The 20284-nt window shown below is 37.1% G+C and overlaps 1 protein-coding gene across 12 annotated transcripts in view; it reads left to right on the forward strand.

The window, feature by feature from the left end:
- MYO9A (myosin IXA) overlaps positions 1-20284 on the forward strand; it is a 196990-nt gene that overhangs the window by 151784 nt on the left and 24922 nt on the right. For 9 of the 12 annotated variants that reach the window (XM_010834461.1, XM_010834463.1, XM_010834467.1 and 6 more), the window contains 7 exons: positions 1697-1758; positions 3949-4141; positions 5581-5709; positions 6648-6753; positions 7499-7630; positions 8499-8622; positions 9933-9986. In XM_010834461.1, the coding sequence (XP_010832763.1) occupies positions 1697-1758; positions 3949-4141; positions 5581-5709; positions 6648-6753; positions 7499-7630; positions 8499-8622; positions 9933-9986 (800 nt within the window). The remainder of the gene's footprint in view (positions 1-1696; positions 1759-3948; positions 4142-5580; positions 5710-6647; positions 6754-7498; positions 7631-8498; positions 8623-9932; positions 9987-20284) is intronic. The other 3 variants (XM_010834464.1, XM_010834469.1, XM_010834470.1) reach the window with 1 other exon arrangement.

A 20284-nucleotide genomic window follows, 5' to 3' on the forward strand; every position in this document is an offset into this window, starting at 1 on the left:
GCTGATCTCCTTCAGAATGGACTGGTTGGATCTCCTTGCAGTCCAAGGGACTCTCAAGAGTCTTCTCCAACACCACAGTTTAAAAGCATCAATTCTTTGGCATTCAGCCTTCTTCACAGTCCAACTCTCACATCCATACATGACCACAGGAAAAACCATAGCCTTGACTAGACGGACCTTTGTTGGCAAAGTAATGTCTCTGCTTTTGAATATGCTATGTAGGTTGGTCATAACTTTCCTTCCAAGGAGTAAGCGTCTTTTAATTTCATGGCTGCAGTCACCATCTGCAGTGAAGTTTTAGTAAATATTTACCGGGTAGTTGGACCTATATAGATGGATGGGTGAATTATTGAAATTCTTAGATTATACCTGGAAAGATACTTTATTTTACTATAATCCTTTCATCAGAACCTTTAAATCCTAGAATGTGAGTGGAGGTTTTTTTGAGGGTCCACTTGGTTCTGGCTTACAGAGAATCTTTAGCTTTCACTCCTGTCATTCCATATACATCTGCTCTGGTGCTTTTAATAATTCTGTGAAGCTTTGTTTACTAGTGGGCCAGAATCAAATGAAAGGGCTGGGTCCAGGATGACAGTAAGGATGAAAATCATGTTCATCATAGCAAAATCAGCACTTGGATATTGCTAGATATGTTCACTTGTTCAATGATTCAATAGTGGTTTTCCTTTAAAAAAAAACTATAGTGAGAGTAAAAAATAGGGTGTAGTTTGCCATGTACTTGAATGTTTAATGTTAGCCTGATTCCTATAGGTTTCGTATAATTTTCTCTGTGATCTGAAACTGAAAAATAGAAAGAATCTGCTTCTTTTATGACTTGGGTGGGCTTGCTTTGATTTCTTAATAGAATTAACTTTTTGTGTGGTTATGCTGGTGATTTTACCACTACAATTACATGGCCTCCCCTACTTGACCTTGGCTTTGAAAATCCCTCAAATCATGCTTTTGAAGCTCAAGAAGAATATTGAGGTGTTGATTTGCAAGAGCCAGAGCCGGTCATACCAAAATAACACAGGCCAAGTATTTTCTCAGGATTCTCTTCTCAGTGAGCCCATACTGCTGCCTAGCCACCCTGTTATCTCCTGGTCCAAGAACTGATTTCTGCTCTGAACCTTTCATCTCATCTTCTCAATCACTACTGATGTTCTTTATGTTCTGGTTCCTCAGAGCTCTATTCTAGACTTTCTAGGAGAATGAATAAGGCCTTTTTTATAGCCTAATATGTTACCCGATTTGTTTTTATTTTAGTGTAGGTCTTTGATATTAATGCTTTTTTAATCCACTGGAATGATTCTTAATAGGTATTTCTTGCATTTTATCAGATCATAGAGCAAGTATAAGAGGGGAACATGGGCAATGGTTTGTGAATCAAACCAGGAAGATAGATAAATCTTTTGCTGGGATATGGTGGGGACAAGGAGGAGGGGCAAGCAGTCTTGAAAGAATAAAAAACTTTTTCCCAGACAGTGGTTAGGATTTTTAGGTATGTTTTTCAGCTTCATTTTTCTGAATTGAATGAGTTAAGACCATTTTTTATTCTATTATGATACAAAGTATATGATGCTATAGGAGTCTCAGATTTAAAAAAAGTATCTTCAAAATAAAACAGTAAACTTGTTAAGTTTTGCCACTAATATATAGACTCCTGAATATGTTACATTTTAAACCTGTTTTTCAGTGTGCAAGTATGCTTGTCATAAGAAGTGCTGTCTGAAAACCACAGCCAAGTGTTCTAAAAAGGTAAGAAGTTATTACCTGTGAGTAATAAATAACAAGTCTGTTGGAGAATGGTGCAAGAGAAGGAAAGGACAAAAAAGGTCTTTTTTGCCTTGTGGAAAGAAATCAAAGCCTCTTTGATGATCTTACAGAGTAGTGGTTTTCAAACTTTTTGGCCACAAAATACTGTAAGAAATAAGTTTTATATCATAATCCTGCTTACACATATAGAGGTATGTGTGTATGTATAACTGAATTGATTTTTCCAGAACTGTATTTACCTTTACTACATGGGAGCTGCTAACCTGATTTCACAACCAACAACTTATTAAAGCACTCTTTTTAAAGGTTTCCTGCTTTTTTTTTCTTTTTAAATTTTTTGGCCACGTTACGCAGTATGTGGGATATTAGTTCCCTGACCAGGGACTGAACCCACTCTCCTGCATTGGAAGTGTTTAGTTTTAACCCCTGGACTGCCAGGGAAGTTCTAAGGTTTCCTACTTTAAACACTCTTAAGTGTTCCTATAAACTGTCTTGAAAGTGGTAGGCTATAGTTAAAGATTTTAACATACACAGTAAAATTCATCAGCATAGTTGGTGTGTTTACAAACTTCTACTTGGATTTGATACTGAACTTGTACTCTGATAATTTTATGCTTCAAAAAGGAACCATTTTGGAAATATTTCAGGCTTGTACTGACATGTGATCACATTTGCTTATTTGTCATGTACAATTTTAACAATACTGTGCAGATCTGAACTATAATAAAATATGTGTGCATGTTTACAGCCCATGTATATAGTTTTCATCTGTTCCAAATTAGTAGACAAATCATGGCAAAGTACAAAGATAAATTTGACTCAGGGCTTAAAATATACAATGAAGGTAAGACATCTGCTGGCTAAGATGGAGTAGCTTGTGGTAGACTAATACTTGTGCTGAGAACAATTGAAAAAAGTCTGTTGCCTAGCATTAGATAGCTGCCTAGGAAAATTGGAATTTAGGGGCCTAGAACCTACAGAGAAAAGAATTACAGATTGGTGAATCTATATGTGTGAGATGTTTTCCTCTAAGTGGGAATTTGTCAGTTTTTGTTGTAGGACAAGAAATCAAGATTCTGGGCAGAGGGCCACACTTAAGAGTCAGAAAAGCCAGAAAAGCTTTTAGAAATCTTATAGAGTTATAGAGACAAAAGTTGGAGTTTGGGATTGCCAAGACTTGAAGGACCATGATCCAAACATATAGAGAAGGGAGCCTAAAACTCGGGTTTTCCCTTTAAGGTGTTTTCTGAATTCTTAAGCTGCACAGGTCAAGAGGCTAAGAAGCTAACAGAAAAGCAGATTATTTTGCAGTCTCACAGTGTCAAAGAAAGAAAAATTAGAGTTGTATGAAAAGAAAGGGTGTACTAATAGACTAAAAGAACTCAGCACTGACTGCATGCAGGATGAAGGAGAGACTGGGGTATGCAGTGTTGGGCTAGGCAAGGAGCATGGGGCAGGAGAAGGAAAGGACAAAAAGGAGATTTACATAAAAAGTTTCAGTCTCAGAGATAATAGCTGGCATTCTTCTTTTATTTAAAGTACTTCAAATAAACTTAAGGATAAGCCTTTTTTTCCCTATCACATAAAATAATAATGAAATACAATATCAGAATACACTATTGAATTAAATGAAAGAGGTCACTAATCTTGGGCCTCTGTGTGCCCCTGCCTTTAGCTGTGACATCAGTAGTCAGTTTAACTTCTCTAAAGTTTACGTAAACACCAGAGCATCCTTATGCTTCAGAAATTAGTGACAACTCTAATTCATATCAAATCAATAGGTTTTCTAGTGGTACATGGTAAATGTTTAGTATACAGAGTCTCTCCCCTTTCTCCTTTGCCCACAGCCCATCTTTACATGAAGAGATTTTTTTAAGGAAAGGAAAGCAGTAACCTGTGGCCACTGCCTGCATTCTTCCCCATTATTTGGTGGGTTGGGGGGTGGAGAGGGGGGAGTGCAGTGAGAGGGGGGATTCCAAGTGGAAGAGGATTGAAACGAACTTCTCACTTCTTTATATTCTCAGCATTAACAAGAATTCCCTTTCCTCCCAACTCTCGTAACTATGCTTTTAAAACTTGAGGAAAAGAAAAAATTGTTACTTTTAAAGAACTGGATAAATATATTTAAAGGTGTTTGAATGTATTTGGAATCAAAAATTATCTTCCATGTAGTATGATCCAGAGCTGTCCTCTCGACAATTTGGGGTTGAACTGTCCCGTTTGACCAGTGAAGACCGAACTGTTCCTTTGGTGGTGGAAAAGCTCATAAACTACATTGAAATGCATGGACTGTACACAGAAGGTATTTACCGAAAGTCTGGTTCAACTAATAAAATCAAGGAGCTTCGACAAGGTCTAGATACAGGTAAGATAGTGCCCTCTAAATCAAGACCAAATACTCTTATTTAAGCAGGTCATCTCATGCTGTTAGTTTTTATTACATGTTGATCCTTTGCTTGAAGCCAGAAGAATGCAGTCTTTTCTGTGGTGCCTTTTTAAATTTTTTTTAATCATTTGTAGCTTTCTTTTATATGGTCCACTCAGCAAACATACATTGAGTATTTGTACAAGGGATTATTAGATATTTCAGACAGATCTCACTTAATCTTTTTAGCAGTCTGGTAAGATCATATCTTTAATTTACAAAGAAGAAAACTTGGGTTCAGGAAAATTAACTAATGAGCTATTGATAAGATGCAGGGCAATGTGCTGATGTTTTTCTATTAATCTTCACAACAAATGTTTGTACTGATGTTCACAGACAGTGATTATTATCCCTGTTTACAGATGAAGGAACTGAGGCTTATCGAGGATCTTGCCCAATGACTTACCACCAATAAGTGACAAAGCTGGCATTTAACCCATAATCTAAACTGTTGCCTGTTAATCTGTTACTCTGACTCCAAGTGATGTTCTTTCTGGTGTATATTATTGCCTTCCAACACTGATGACATAGTTATTTAAATTGATAATTAGTGATTTGAATATGTATCTGTGTAGAGCTGTAGCCTCAGTTCTGGAATGTATGCAGAGCTTTGACTTTGGTTTTATGTTCAACTTCTACTCTTTACCATTATTGAAAAGGGATAGATTTTTTTTTGGCTGCACTGCACAGCTTGTGGGATCTTAATTCCCCGAGCAGGGATTGAACCTGAGCCCTTGGCAGAAAGCATGGAGTCCTAACCACTGGACTGCCAGAGAATTCCCAGGAATAGATCTTTTTGAATCACATGTAGGTGCAATACTTGTCTCTGTATAACCAAGAGTCTACCCATAGGCACCATTCATCCTATATCACCCCAGTCATCTCATGTATAACCCTAGAGGGTTTTTAAGTGAAGCATAGTAAAGATTTTCTTCACATTTCATAAGCTCAGTTATCACTGTCCTTTTATCTCTAAGAATCACTTAAAATCAGTCTGACTTGTAGAAGATGTCTTTTAGGCCTTTCTTCTATTGGCCGTCTCAAACATCACTACTAAAAGTGTGGTTCACAGGCCAAGCTGCCGCAAGAGAAGTACAGAAACTGGGAGCAAGCATTTAGAAACTTTGATAGCAGTTTAATAGTGCTTTGACATGAAAACATGTGATCTTTTACTTTACACATCTATCAGTCCACAACAGTTCAAAAAACAGACAAAAACTGTACCTTTACCATAAGAGGAACACTGTTCCGAAGCATGGAATAGGATTGCAGAAGATATTGATAAAGGTATCTTTTGGTCATGATAGTTTCTAAAGTGCATTATTATTTGACCCTCTGCATATTTTGGCTTTCTTATCTAATTCTTTATCTCTGAATAGATGCTGAGAATGTAAACCTTGATGACTATAACATACATGTCATTGCAAGTGTATTCAAACAATGGCTTCGTGATTTACCCAATCCACTCATGACCTTTGAACTCTATGAGGAATTTCTTCGAGCTATGGGTAAGCACAGGTTTCCTGGGTTCAGGAAAGGGCTACACTTGGGAAAGAAATGCTATCTTCATATTAGACTGTTTAGCCATTCTCAGTTGGTTTAAGTTCATATAGATTCAAAAGTAATACAATAGATATAAAACTGCCACTGAATTCGCACCTATTCAAATGTTGCCTTTCTTAGAGACTCATTAAAATGTCAATGTCCTAAAAACTTTCTGAGCAAGTCACTTAGTTGCTTCTCACAAAGAGGTTGAAAGACTAAGATTATAAATAAATTGTGAATCTAAGCAAGGACTCAGTGTAACGTTGGCTATCTATTCTGTGCCATACCTAACATGCTAGTTTAATTTTTCAGTGCTATAGATATGTAGGATTTTGATGAAGGCCTATGTAGAAGTATTCATTTAGGCCCCAAGGCATAGATCCTCAAATTCCCTTCAGACTTATTTACAGCTTAGGTTGAAAGCAAAAGGAGAAGGGGGTGGCAGAGGATAAGATGGTTGGATAGCATCGCCAACTCAATGGACATGAGTTTGAATAAACTTTAGAAGATAGTGAATGACAGGGAAGCCTGGCATGGTGCAGTCCATGGGATTGCAAAGAGTTGGACACAACTTAATGACTAAAGGACAACAACAGATAACTTGTATAGCAGTTGATTAATTTTCATGGGGAATTGGTTTGCCACAAAATGAAAAACTGGGGTATCTCTTGCCCCTTACTGTAATCAAGAATTACTGGGATCTAAATTAAAACTCAGGAGCCTGCTTAGTGAGTATAGAACTCAAGCAGGGGGAGATTAGTGGTAACTAGTGAGTTTTCTTCTGCTATACAGGTATGGCTAAAACTCTTAAAAGTCAGCTGTACCCAGTGAATGTCCAGAAGGAAGGTGTAGTGTATAAGAGAAGATATTCAGTCTTAATTGCTGCTCTTCCTGTTTTCAGGCCTTCAGGAGAGGAAAGAGACAATCCGCGGTGTATACTCTGTCATTGACCAGCTCTCCCGAACTCATCTCAATACACTGGAACGCCTCATCTTTCATCTGGTCAGGTAACTTCAAGAAACAAAGATTTGCTTAACATTTTCTCTTGGATTGTTTTAAGTAAATGAAGAGTTCCTTCATATGGAAAACTGATATTTTTTTTCTTATTAATAAAGTCAATGCCTTGAACAGGTGGTTATGATTCCCTGGAGCAGAAATTCTCCATGGAGTTGGACTGCGTGGCAGGTGCTTCCCCACCCTAATGAGCCATGTAATCATTCAGTCTTATGGTGGCACTGTGTAGCCTAGCTAGATGTCTTAACTCTTGAACTAGAGAAGATGTGTGTTTATTGACATAGCCTAATTCATAGGAGGTGGTGGGGTCATATGGAGCTCAGGAATCGACTGACTGAAGAGACTTCAGGGGCAGTCTGTGTTCTCCTGAGAGTTGATGTTGGGGAAGAAAGCCATCTTTCTCTTTGGGTAAATATCTTTTATCACTGTCTGAAAATGCTTTAAGGTCTCTGCATTCTTTAGACATGTTCATCTATGAATGGTGACCTGGGACAGTGAGTCATAAATTTCCCTTGGTCAGCTATCTGCTGACCTCAGTTGCGTCAGGGAAGGAACAGAGTGAAAGAGTGCTTCCCAGAGGCAAGGAAACCGCTTTGGGGAAATTCTACAGTGTCTCAACTGGTAGGGATATCCTTCCAGTACTATGCAGCTGATGTCATTTGCCTTTCTCTCATCTCTTCTATCTCCCTGCAGTTTTCCTTTTTTATCCCAGGTTCACTTGGGTTTTTTGTTCCTTAGGATTGCTCTACAGGAAGACACTAATCGAATGTCTGCTAATGCTTTGGCCATTGTGTTTGCACCCTGCATTCTCCGCTGCCCTGACACCATCGACCCACTGCAAAGTGTGCAGGACATCAGTAAGACTACCACGTAAGGCCAGTCACTATCACCTCTGCAATACCCCACGGGCTTCTGCGTCAGTGTAGTCACTTCATCCAGCTATCAGAGTGAATGATTTATCCTTTTTTTACTTTGGCTGTGCCATTCAACTTGCAAGAATCTTAGTTGCCTGACCAGGAATTGAACATGGCCACACTGCAGTGGAAGTGCAGAGTCCTAACTACTGTACCACCAGGGAATTCCCCTAGTGAACGATTTCTTAGGTTCATATGTTTTTAATAAGATTGCTAGGCACCACTGGTCTTTTTTATGCTGAATATGAAAAATTCCTTTAGATTCTATGTATGAAGCATCTTTTGTTTTGAAAGGTCTTATTTTTTAAATTTGGCTTTTCTTTACATTTGTTTATAGTTTCCAGATGTATTTTAAAATCTCATTTTACCAAATTACATATACTTTGTATTTTCCTATAATCCAGTCTAACTGTAGTCTTGTGGCTCTGTATCTCTTTGGTCTTAATACTTCAATATTCCTGTATTTCACCTTGGCCTTTTTTCACGGATCTCTGATTTCCTTCTAGAGTGCTGATTTTTAACCTTTCCTGCAAAAGGAGCTTTCCCCCAGAAAGGCCTGGTATTTGTGTCCCATTCCCAGAGAGTCTGATTTACTTGGTCTGGGGTATGACCTAGGCATCGGGACTTACACCTGTTCCTCAGGTGGATACTAAAGTGTGAACCACCATTATAAACCCTGTCTCTGAGCTCATAAAATAAGGGATGTTGATTTTTCTCTTATCCTCCAATTCTACCACACTTAGCTGAAAAGTAGTCTGTGACTGATATAATGTATTTGATTTACTTCAGCTCTTAACAGTTTTCTCTCTTTCCTTTTGTTTCAGCTGTGTGGAGCTGATTGTTGTGGAACAAATGAATAAATATAAGGCTCGTCTCAAAGACATTAGTAGCCTGGAATTTGCTGAAAATAAAGCAAAGACCAGGCTATCACTGATTCGTAGATCAATGGTAAGATGCAGGACATAGAATCACAGGGGAAAGTGGGCGACTTCCTTGGAGTTTCAGTGCACATTATGATGTGTGGAGAGAGATTATTCTCCAAATCTTTTTCACACAGAGCAAGTGAAAAAAAAATCACCTGTCTCAGGGTATAATGTTATGCCTCATGTTTGATCTTTTAACTATTTTTAGTTTTATATACAATAAAATGTATATTCAATTAAATGTGAAGAATTTTATAAATCAAGTATTTGGATAAAATGTTGGTGGTTTAATAAGTTGCCCTGTTTTCTTTTCCTGTTCTTTCTATGAAAACTTGACCCACCCTAACTTTTGGTTCTACTTCCTTCTACCATCTGTTCCCATCCTTAACCATGTCACTTTTGCTTATCCTGCCAGTACTTCGGGGTGCAGACAACTTAATCACTTACAAGACTGTGGTTCATATGTTACAGATTTCCATTATGGATCTGCTATTATCAAATAAAGATTTGCTAGATTTTGAAGAAAAGCCGTACAAAAATGATAATTAATTTCTTCCATTTGGCCACTTTTCTGTTTAATATCTTCCTTTGTAACCAGTGACCTATATGTAAATAACTCCATTTCACACTGATCCATAATCAATAGGGTCTAGGTAACTGGAAACTTACTACTGCATTTAAGTTTAATTATTGCCCATTTAATACCCTTTCCCTGAATTGTAAAACAAAACTGTATTAGTGAACACCCATTCAGATCCCCAGTAAATCTCTAAAGAGAAGCAAGCTTCCCCACCATCAAGCCCATGCTTTTGCAGGGGCCCAGCAATACTTCCGCTATACTTCATAGTTTATCCTTAGATTAGCATTAAAGTAACTCTGTTTCTTCCTTTACTGTTAAACTGCCTGGCACAGGACAAGTGCCCAACAAATGTCTGTTGATTAAGTTAGTGAAGGGTGTTCTCTAAAAACAAACATAAACACAATTTTTCCAGCCAGTGAAGGTATTCAATAAAGCTCATCACAAAACACATTCTAAATTTTCTCCCCAGCAGATGAAAACAGAAACCCCATTTAAAAGTGAAACCCTTTTTGTAGTATGAATTTTTAAGAACTCAGTTCTGAGAGATCCAAGTTAGCAGTACCCATCCAGGGAAGAAAGGAAGAGACTTTTTACTATAAATCTACTTTTCACAGCAGGTAGACAAGCCGTGCTTTTTTGCTGATGCTGCAGAAGACGGATATATTCATTCCATTGAGAGATTAAACCTCTTTAATGGGGCGATGACATGTACATTCTAACCGTCTGCTTTCCTTTTCATGTCCTTCCTAATCCAGAAACCTGTACTAATTGCAGTTAGATTTATGAGCATTACCCGCAATTCAGTCTCGGTATGTATTAATATTGTAATGTGTCACAGCCACTTTACATTATCGTCTCTCATGCATCCAGCAGTTCTGCTCTGTCTGTCATCCATGCCTGTCCACCCTCCATGTGCAGCCCCAGTTCAGGTCCCACTTCCTGTTCAGCCTTCACGTGCTTTTCTCTTACTCTCTTTAGAATCTTTATTTTCTTTCCTCTGTATCATGCTTTTGAACTATGTCCATTTATAATATTCTGGTTTTTCCTCTTTGTCAGATAAGCCTCTTTGTAGATTTCTTTGGTGTGATTATTGAAAGGTGAACATTGAAAGCAATGAGGTGTCAAATTTCTGCTCTATGAGCTGTGTTCTCATCAGTCTCCTCCCTTACTACTTGAAAAACCTTTTACTGTTATTATCATCCTCGATCATTAGAAATGCTTATTTACCCATTCTTATCTGTGACTTTGTTGTCTTCCTAGAGGTAGAAGTATGACTTCTTATCTACTTAGTATTTTTTAGACAGAGCTGCAAGTAGTAGTGAGCCTGTCGATCGACTGGTTCTAGACTTAAATAATAATAGTAGAGTAGAGCTCATACCAAAATTTCACACATGCAACAAAAGAATGAAGAGATGGAACACCAGTATATATGGAAACTAATTTCAGAGACTGTCCATCTTTGTGTAACCAGTTTGTTGAAGATCTCGATTTGCTGGGATATAAATATAAATCAGTTTTGCTTTTTATCTAGTAATTGCCTTCCAACTCTGCTGTATTAAAATCCCCTTTCCTACTGGATATATCAAGTACCTTAACACGTCTTGTCATTTTTTCCATAATTTTTAAATGTTCTAGTCTCAATCTATTTTTTAAGACTAGTGAAGTCACTCAGTCATGTCTGATTCTTGGCGACCCCATGGACTGTAGCCTACCAGGCTCCTCCGTCCATGGGATTTTCCAGGCAAGAGTACAGGAGTGGGTTGCCCCCCATTTAAGCCTAAGTTCTCTTCATATTATAGCATCAGTCACAGGCTTGATCCAGTACTCTTATCACTTTTTCCCAGATTAGAATAGACCTTAATCTGGGGCTGAAAACTTTAGGTCACACACTTCTGCCTTCCCTCTTTCCTGTGCTGTTTTTATCCTCTGGTGTTGAAACTGGGAGGAGTGATAGGGGAAGCAGAATTCTACATGATGTGCCAAGTATTGAGTCTTCTTGGTTATTCAGCACTACTATTCAGGTTCATTGTAGACAGGCTAAATGAAGATGTGCTGACTGTGCTGACAGTGAGCTGAAGTCTGTCCTGTTTCCATAGGCATTGGCAATCCCTTGCAAGATTTGGTTACATCTTCTGATTGATGGCATTCATACCATGTGTCTCTGATATGTGTGTCTTTTTTTTTTTTTTTTGCCTCAAGACCTTACCCAATCAGATCTACCTCCCATGGCCAGTTCTAGGGCCTGCAGGCACACTGGGGAAAAGGTTGTATTTTTCATACCTCTTGGTTCCTAAGAACTTAAGGTGGGTGATAGTCTTGCCTACCTTCCTATGTGACACTTTCCACACAGTCTCTCCCCACTTCTCTTTTCCCATAAGCATATTATAGAGTTGTAAATCAGTAAGTCTTTTGCCTATACAGACACCCAAACAGGGAATGAAATACCAGTCTGCCTTTCTTTCAGATGACTTCAAACTTGGATTCTTACCTTTTCAATTCGTTATGACACTGCTTTTTTGCTATAAGAGGAGAGACAATATCCTCCTTTCATAAACATTATGTTCCTCTCAAAGTCCAATAACCCCTCTTTTTTTTAAAAGCCTCTTTAGATATATATTGAAGGAAAGGTGCTAGAATATTGATGACAGTGTTGGTTTAAAGAAAATGGAACTCTCAGTAAGCCCTAAGAGGAGAAGCCAGTTATTGTTGGCTCCTTGAAACTATAAGAGGGGGTATTTAATTATCCTCAGCTTTTGACCTTAGGTACAATTTGGGAACATGAGGAAAACTCCCACTTGCATATGCATCCTATTGCATATGCATCTAGCTGTAGAACAGGTGTTGGGTCCAGACTTAAGATCAAGACTATGTCTCGTACGTATTTGGTATTCATTAAGCAACTAAGGGATTGAATCTGAGAACTGAATCTAGGAGAAAGAGTGATTTTTAGAATATTCACTACAAATAAACTACTCAAAGTCAGTAGTATTCATGTCTTCATAGGTGGAAAAGTTGCTATTCTGTAATTAAATACAGTAGTGACTTTTCTTAAGTGGAATGAAGTGAATTTGTATGTTATTGCTAATGTGAAAAGTCATTTGGGTTGGGTGTTAAAAGAGGAGAAATAATTTAACAAATGGAGAGAAGAAAGGGGAATGACAATTCCAGAGGCAGAGAAGCACGAAACAGATATGACTACCTTGTATAGCTAGAGCTGGGCAGGTTGTGTGGATGTGGAGAAGAATTTGGAAAGTTAGACTGAAACCAGACTTGCAGCATTAAAATTTTTGAATTCTCTGATTTTGAAGCTCTGGGAGCTATGGAAAGGTTTTGAAGTAGGAGAACGTTACCATCAATTCTTTTTGAAAAACAACTGGTAGCATTTTAAAGAAGAAAGGATTAGAGATGGGCAAAACTAGCAGCCTTTATCAGTTAGGAGACTCTTGACTTATAGATAATCATATGTGCCTTCACTAAAATAGGTTGAATCCTGATCATTCCATTTTGAAATGTTTTCTACTACCATGTACTTTCCATGTGATTAGATTTGTGTAGTATAAGCTAGGCTGTTCCCATACTAGGATTTCAGAATATGATGTACTCACAGTGTATCCAGTTATGTCTCTTATATAACAAATTAGGTGTTTTTGTAACTTATTTATATTATAATTCTAAACATAAGTATTGATTTAATATTATTTAAGCTAATTAATATGAAGAATAGAATTTGAAATAACGTTTACTAATCTGTCAAACCACCTCACAAATTATCCTGTTGAAAGATGCTACAGAAGTTTTCACAGCCAAACAAAGTTTGGGATATAATATGTATCACTTCTAAAACTTTTAACTGTAGAGTACTTTCTTCATAATGGGTCTAGTTTAATAAGAGTTCTAAAAAAGGCATTTTAAAAACAACGTTCTAGTTTTTAAAAATAGTATCAGTTGCTATTTTATGTACTTATTTTGGAATTTTGAAATTGCTCTTAAATCTTCAGGGTTTCTTGCTGCACTCATAGCAGTTGGCAGTGCGTGTGAATCTTGCATCATCTAGGCTTTCTGAAGAGCTTGCCTGCATGTCTCTGTTAGAAATGGGCATACCTGCAATTCTGTATATCAGTGTGGCTCTACAGGGATAAACTTGGCAATTGACTACACCAAGAGAAGCAAGAAATGCCCTTCCAAAAGTGAAGTGTTAATAATTGAAAAGTTAAGAATCAGTTGAAATGTGGCAGCTTTGAAGAGCTCCAAAGGAAAAAGATATTCAGGTGTGGACTTGACTCTGGCAAGTGTTCCTATCATTTCCTTATGTTAGTGCACAGTGTCTGAGTCTACTCTTCACATTCAGGTGACCTGACGTACAAAGAATTAGATCCCCAGAATGAAGATTTTCTGAGAATATAGAACTGTTCTTACTGTTTCTGGTACTGACCAGAAGGTAGTTTTGTAGTGTTAATCTTTTTTTTTTTTAAGATATAGTTGCTATATAACATTGTATTAGTTGTAGATGTAGCACATAATGATTTGATATATGTATTAATATATATTGTGAAGTGATTATCACAATAAGTTTAGCTAAGCTTTGTCACTACATATAGTTAACAATTTTTTTCTTGTGATAAGACCGTTTAGGATCATGGTTAGATAACACCACAACTGGAAGACCCTGGCTCTTTCTATTCCTCCAGAACCCTCTTTCAGAGATCACGATGGTATAGGCAAGAGGCAGGACTTGAAGATCTGCATACAAGAAGCGTGTAGCACCCATGCTGAGGAAAATTCGGCCTAGGACCTCTTCGGCATAGTAGGCAAGAGGAGAACAGTATTTGTGCTTTTTTGTGTGTATTGTGAAAGCAGCATCTCTTTTGAAGCCTTGAAATTGTCTTATTCTCTCAGATGTGGACAAACAGGAAAAAAGATTATGTAGGGAATTCTTTTAGGAATAGGAGTGGAAGAACCACAGTAATATCTGGCAAGGGTGTTTTTCAAGAAACTTGAAAATTAGGTTTGTGGAATAAAAGGCAGAAGTTATGGAGTAAGGAAATATAAGAATTGCATGATCTTGGCATGGTAGGATTATATGTGAGAGAAGAGAAGATGAAGATTTACAAACAGTAGAGTGAGTGATCCAGGGGTGTTGAGTGTTTAGAGAATAGAAAGTAAGGAATATTAGACAAGAAAGGGTGATGGTGGCTCCCTGTGCATTTTATTTGCTGCAAGAGCTACCATTTGCATTCTAAAAATTGATTGTTAAATAGTCTCATTTCATTCTTGTATCTCCTTTTTTTAAAAATTCATATTTAAAGCTTAAAACTAGCTCTTTTGTATAATTCAGTTCAGTTGCTCTGTCGTGTCCAGCTCTTCACAATCCCATGGACTGCAGCATGCCAGGCTTCCCTGTCCATCCCAACTCCCAGAGCTTGCTCAAACTCATGTCCATTGAGTTGGTGATGCCATCCAACCATCTCATTCTCTATCGTCCCCTTCTTCTCCCACCTTCAATCTTTCCCAGCATCAGGGTCTCTTCCAATGAGTCGGTTCTTCGCATCAGGTGGCCAAAATATTGGAGTTTCAGCTTCAGCATCAGTCCTTCCGATGAATATTCAGGACTGATTTCCTTTAGGATTTACTGGTTTGATTTCCTTTCAGTCCAAGGGACTCTCAAAAGTCTTCTCCAACACCACAGTTCAAAAGCATCAATTCTTTGGCCCTCAGCTTTCTCTATAGTCCAACTTTCACATCCATACATGACTGCTGGAAAAACCACAGCTTTGACTAGGACAGACCTTTGTCAGCAAAGTAATGTCTCTGCTTTTTAATACGTTGTCTAGGTGGGTCATTGCTTTTCTTCCAAGGAGAAAGCACCTTTTAATTTTATGGCTGCAGTCACCATCTGCAGCAATTTTGGAGCCCAGGAAAATAAAGTCTCTCACTGTTTCCATTGTTTCCCCATGTATTTGCCATGAGGTGATGGGACTGGATGCCATGATCTTCGTTTTTTTAATGTTGAGTTTTAAGCCAACTTTTTCACTCACCTCTTTGACTTTCATCAAAAGGCTCTTTAGTTCCTCTTCACTTTCTGCCATAAGGGTAGTGTCATCTGCATATCTGAGATTATTGATATTTCACCCAGCAGTCTTGATTCCAGCTTATGCTTCATCCAGCCCGGCATTCCACATGATAAGTTAAATAAGCATGGTGTCAATTTACAGCCTTGATACACTCCTTTCCCAATTTGGAACCAGTCAGTTGTTCCATGTCCTATTCTAACTGTTGTTTCTTGACCTGCATACAGATTTCTCAGGAGGCAGGTGAGGTGGTCTGGTATTCCCATCTCTTTAAGAAATTTTCCACATTTTGTTGTGATCCACAGTCAAAGGCTTTCACATAGTCAATAAAGCAGAAGTAAATGTTTTTCTGGAACTCTCTTGCTTTTTCTATGATCCAACGGGTGTTGGCAATTTGATCTCTGGTTCCTCTGCCTTTTCCAAATCCAGCTTGAACATCTGGAAGTTCACAGTTCACATACTGTTGAAGCCTGGCTTGGAGAATTTTGAGCATTACATAATATAATAAAAGTATTATACTTTTGTATAATAGTTAATGCTTTTAAAGAAACAGTTTTCTAATTTCTCACCAAACTTGAAAAATAAACTACTTTGTATTTAGCATTTTTAAGTCACTAAAATTGTTTTTTCTCTTATATGATATCTTAAAATTAGGCATTTGATAAACCTAAGATCTTATGTTTCTACATAGAAGACACTTTGACATACATGTTTCATATAGTTTGCGGAAAAATTTGAACAGTAGGGTAAAGTGCAAAAAGCAAGAAGAAAATCACAATTTTATGTTAATATTTTAGAATACTTGTATCTCCCTTGGACTTTTTCCTTATGTATATGTATTCACAGTTTAATATTTCGTTTATTATTTTAGGAAGATATTTATAGAGCTAAAACATGATTCACTTCAGTATTATAAATCCATTTAATATTTTTAAACTTTACTAAGTAAAAATGAGATTACCTTCAGTGTGTTTCTTCAGAGATACTTCTCTTTTTAGACAACACTTTAGACACTTACTTCTTATCCTTTTCTGCAAGATGAGATCTGTCCCCCTACTCTTTGATTCAATTTCATTTATTCTCATTCTTTTTTTTTTTTTTTAAACTAAAGTATAACACAGTTCACCTAAGTTTTAGGCACTTGTGCTAGGTGCTGGTGGTATAGAGAAATTAGCATTCTAGTAAACAAAGATACAAATAATTGCAGTTCAGTTTGCTAAATCTCACCTTGTCTGTTCAAAAAGCTGTAGGAAAGCAGAGAGCTGGATAACTTAATGCCTGAGAAAACTGAACAAACTTCAATGGCTGGAATATAAGATTTCTTGGTAAGAATGAAGGAAGGGGAGCATGATAAGATGTAATGAATTAGCAAGTAAGTTTTTGGGTTCTTAAACTCCAGGACTAGTAATTTGGATCTGTTCCTTTTAGGTCAGGAGAGGCCATCAGGTTTCTAAGAGTTTCCTCTTTTAAAAACACCAGACATAAAGTTTCAAAGAGGAATTTTACCAACCCTTTAAAAATATAATACAGTTTAAGGTATTCCAGTGCTGACAGGAAGGGTATAACATTATGAAAAGAGTGTAACATTGGAACTTATTAACATCTCCCCCAAAGAAAAAGAAAAAACTAATACAAATTTTATGTACAAGTATTAAAAGCAGAACAGTATAGAGTGGGCTCTTGAGTAAACTTTTGTGTTTAAATCTCAGCAGCATTTTACTAGCTATTGTAACATGGTCAAGTCATTTAATCTCCAAGCCTCAGTTTTATCATATATAAACTGGGGTTAATAGTACCAAACTCAAAGATTAAATGAGTTTGTATTTGTAAGCCATAGAACAGCACTTGATACATATATATATGTATACTTCTACATATATGTCTTTATATACGCACATATATGCATATGTACAAATACATATTGATATGTATGTATAGCAGTAAAACATTTGATATATAATTTCAGAACTGCTACATCTGTGAATATTAATCCAAAAATCCCAAGTTAAAATACTATCAAGCGTAACTCAGTGGCCCATAAACCTAAACTTTGACTAAGTGTGATTTAACCGAGGAATGCAAGAATGACTTTAATAGCATAATTCACCATGTTACTCAGCAGGGAAGGGCACAGGAGATACAGGAGATGCAGGTTCAATCCCTGGGTTGGCAAGATCCCCTAGAGGAGAAATGGCAACCTACACCAGTATTCTTGCCTGGGAAGTCCCATGGACAGAGGAACCTGGTGGGCTGCATTGGGGTCACGGGGTCACAAAGAGTTAGACAAGACTGAGCGACTAAACACAACACACACACACAATTGATCTGTAGGGAAAAAAATCAAGTTATATTATCCTTATAGATATTTAAGAAGCATTTGATATAATTATATAGATATTATTTTTCAAATCTTATTAAAATATGGTGATATAGCTGTAGTTTCATAGCATGATAAAATATATCTGTTCCCCTCCCCACCCCCCAACAAGTATCTTGCTTACTGGAGAAACATTGGAAGCTTTCTAATTAAAATTAGGAAAAGCCAGTTACCCTCATTGTCTGTTATCCTCACTATTATTTGACCTTGTTTTGGAGGAACTAGCTAGTGCAATTAGATAATAAAAGGAATCAAAGATATAAATGTAGAAGAAAAGGTAAAATTATCACCATTTTCACTATTATTATATACATGCAGAACTCAAAAAAATCAGCTCAAAAGCAGTTACAAATGATAGAGTATCTGGGTACAATGAATGATTTTGTAGTACCAGTTGGATGATATAAGGGAAGAAGAATACTCACACATACATTGTATTAGCATGCACATACATTCAAAACAGCAACATAAAATACCAAGGAATATCTTGAACAAAGAAATCTAGAATAAGAAATGTTGAAGATTTATATAGAGAAAGTCTTAGGCCCCAAGAATTACAAAAGATTTAAACAAATAAATGATTTGAAAATGAAGACTGAATTTATAAAGGTTGTCAGTTCTTCCCAAATTCATCTATTCATTTATTGTTGTAACACCCAACATGATGGAGAGAGGATCTGTTGCTGCTGCTGCTGCTGCTAAGTCATTTCAGTCATGTCCGACTCTGTGCGACCCCAGAGATGGCAGCCCACCCAGCTCCCCCGTCCCTGGGATTCTCCAGGCAAGAACACTGGAGTGGGTTGCCATTTCCTTCTCCAATGCATGAAAGTGAAAAGTGAAAGTGAAGTCGCTCAGTCGTGTCCGACCCTCAGCGACCCCATGGACTGCAGCCCACCAGGCTCCTCCATCCATGGGATTTTCCAGGCAAGAGTACTGGAGTGGGGTGCCATCGCCTTCTCCAATCTACTTTATAAATAGTAGTGTATATATGTATCAATTCCAATCTCCCAGTTCATCCCACCCACCCTTCTCCCTGGTATCTATAAGTTTGTTCTCTATGTCTGTTTCTGTGTTTGCTTTGCAAATAAGTTGGTGTGTACTATTTTCCTAAATTCTACTTACAAATGACACTGTATGATGTTTTTCTCTTTCTGCCTTACTTTACTCTGTATAACTATCTCTTAGTCTATCCATGTCTCTGCAAATGGCACAATTCCATTCTTTTTTATGGCTTAATAATACTCCATTGTATATAAGTTTCACATCTTGTATATCCATTTCTCTGTTGATGGACATTTAGGTTGCTTGCCTGTCCTGGCTATTATAAATAATGCTGCAGTGTACATAGTGATTTGATATTTTTATACATTACAAAATGACCACCATTATTAGTCTAACCTGTCGCTGTACAGAGTTTTTAATATTACAGTATAATTGACTATAGTCCCCATTACATCCTTGTGACTTATTTATTTTATGTTTGTACCGCTTAATCTCCCTCACCTGTTTAACTCATCCCTCTCCTCTTTGGCAACCACCAGTTTGTTCTCTGTATCTGTTAATCTGTTTGTTTCATTGTGACTGTTTTTATATTTCACATATAAGTGAAGTCATGCATTACTTGTCTTTTTCTGTTTGACTTATTTCAGTTAGTATAGCCTAGGGCCATCCATGTTGTTGCTAATGACAAGATTTCATTCTTTTCTATGACTGAGTAATATTCCTGTGTGTGTGTGTGTGTGTACGTGTATGTGTACCACATCTTCATTCTTCTGTCAGTAGGTACTTAAGTTGCTTTTATATGTGGACTATTGTAAATAATGCTGCAGTGAACATAGAGGTGTATAGATCTTTTTGAATTAGTGTTTTTGTTTTCCTATGATAAATACCTAGGAGTGGAATTGTAAGATAATATGGTAGTATTTTTAATTTTTTGAGGCACCTTCATAGTATTTTCCTAGCAGCTGTACCAATTTACCTTCCTACCAATAGTGCACAAGGGTTTTCTCCATATCCTCACCAACACTTACATGCTATCTTTTGGATAATAACCATTCTGACAGGTGTGAGGTGATAGCTCATTGTAGTTTTGATTTGCATTTCTCTGATGATAGTGATGTCCAGCATCTTTTCATGAGTCTTTGGGCCATTTATATGTTGTCTTTGGAAAAAACGTCTATGCGGGTGCTCTGCTCATTTTTTAATTAGGTTGTTTTTTGTTTGAAGTTGAGTTGTATGGGTTCTTTGAGTATTTTGGATATTAACTCCTTGTTAGATATATCATTTGCAAATATCTTCTCACGTTCAGTAGGCTACCTTTTAGTTTTGTTGATAACTTCCTTTGCTATACAAAAGCTTTTTATTTTCATGTAGTCCCATTTGTTTATTTTTGCTTTTGTTTCCCTTGCCTGAGGAGACATATCCAAAAAAATATTAACACCACTGTCAAAGAGTGTACTGCCTGTGTTTTCTTCTAGGAGTTTCAGGTCTTACATTTAAGTCTTTAATGCATTTTGTATTTATTTTTGTATATGGTTTGAGAAAGTTTTATTCTTTTGCATGTAGCTGTCCAGTTGTCCCAACAATTTGTTGAAGAAGCTATCTCTTCCTCTTGTTTCTCCTTGCCTTCTTTGTTGTAGATAATTAACTATAAGCATGAGTT

The sequence above is a fragment of the Bison bison genome, unplaced genomic scaffold (genome assembly GCF_000754665.1).
Source record: "Bison bison bison isolate TAMUID 2011002044 unplaced genomic scaffold, Bison_UMD1.0 scf7180017864034, whole genome shotgun sequence".
Classification (NCBI taxonomy): domain Eukaryota; kingdom Metazoa; phylum Chordata; class Mammalia; order Artiodactyla; family Bovidae; genus Bison; species Bison bison.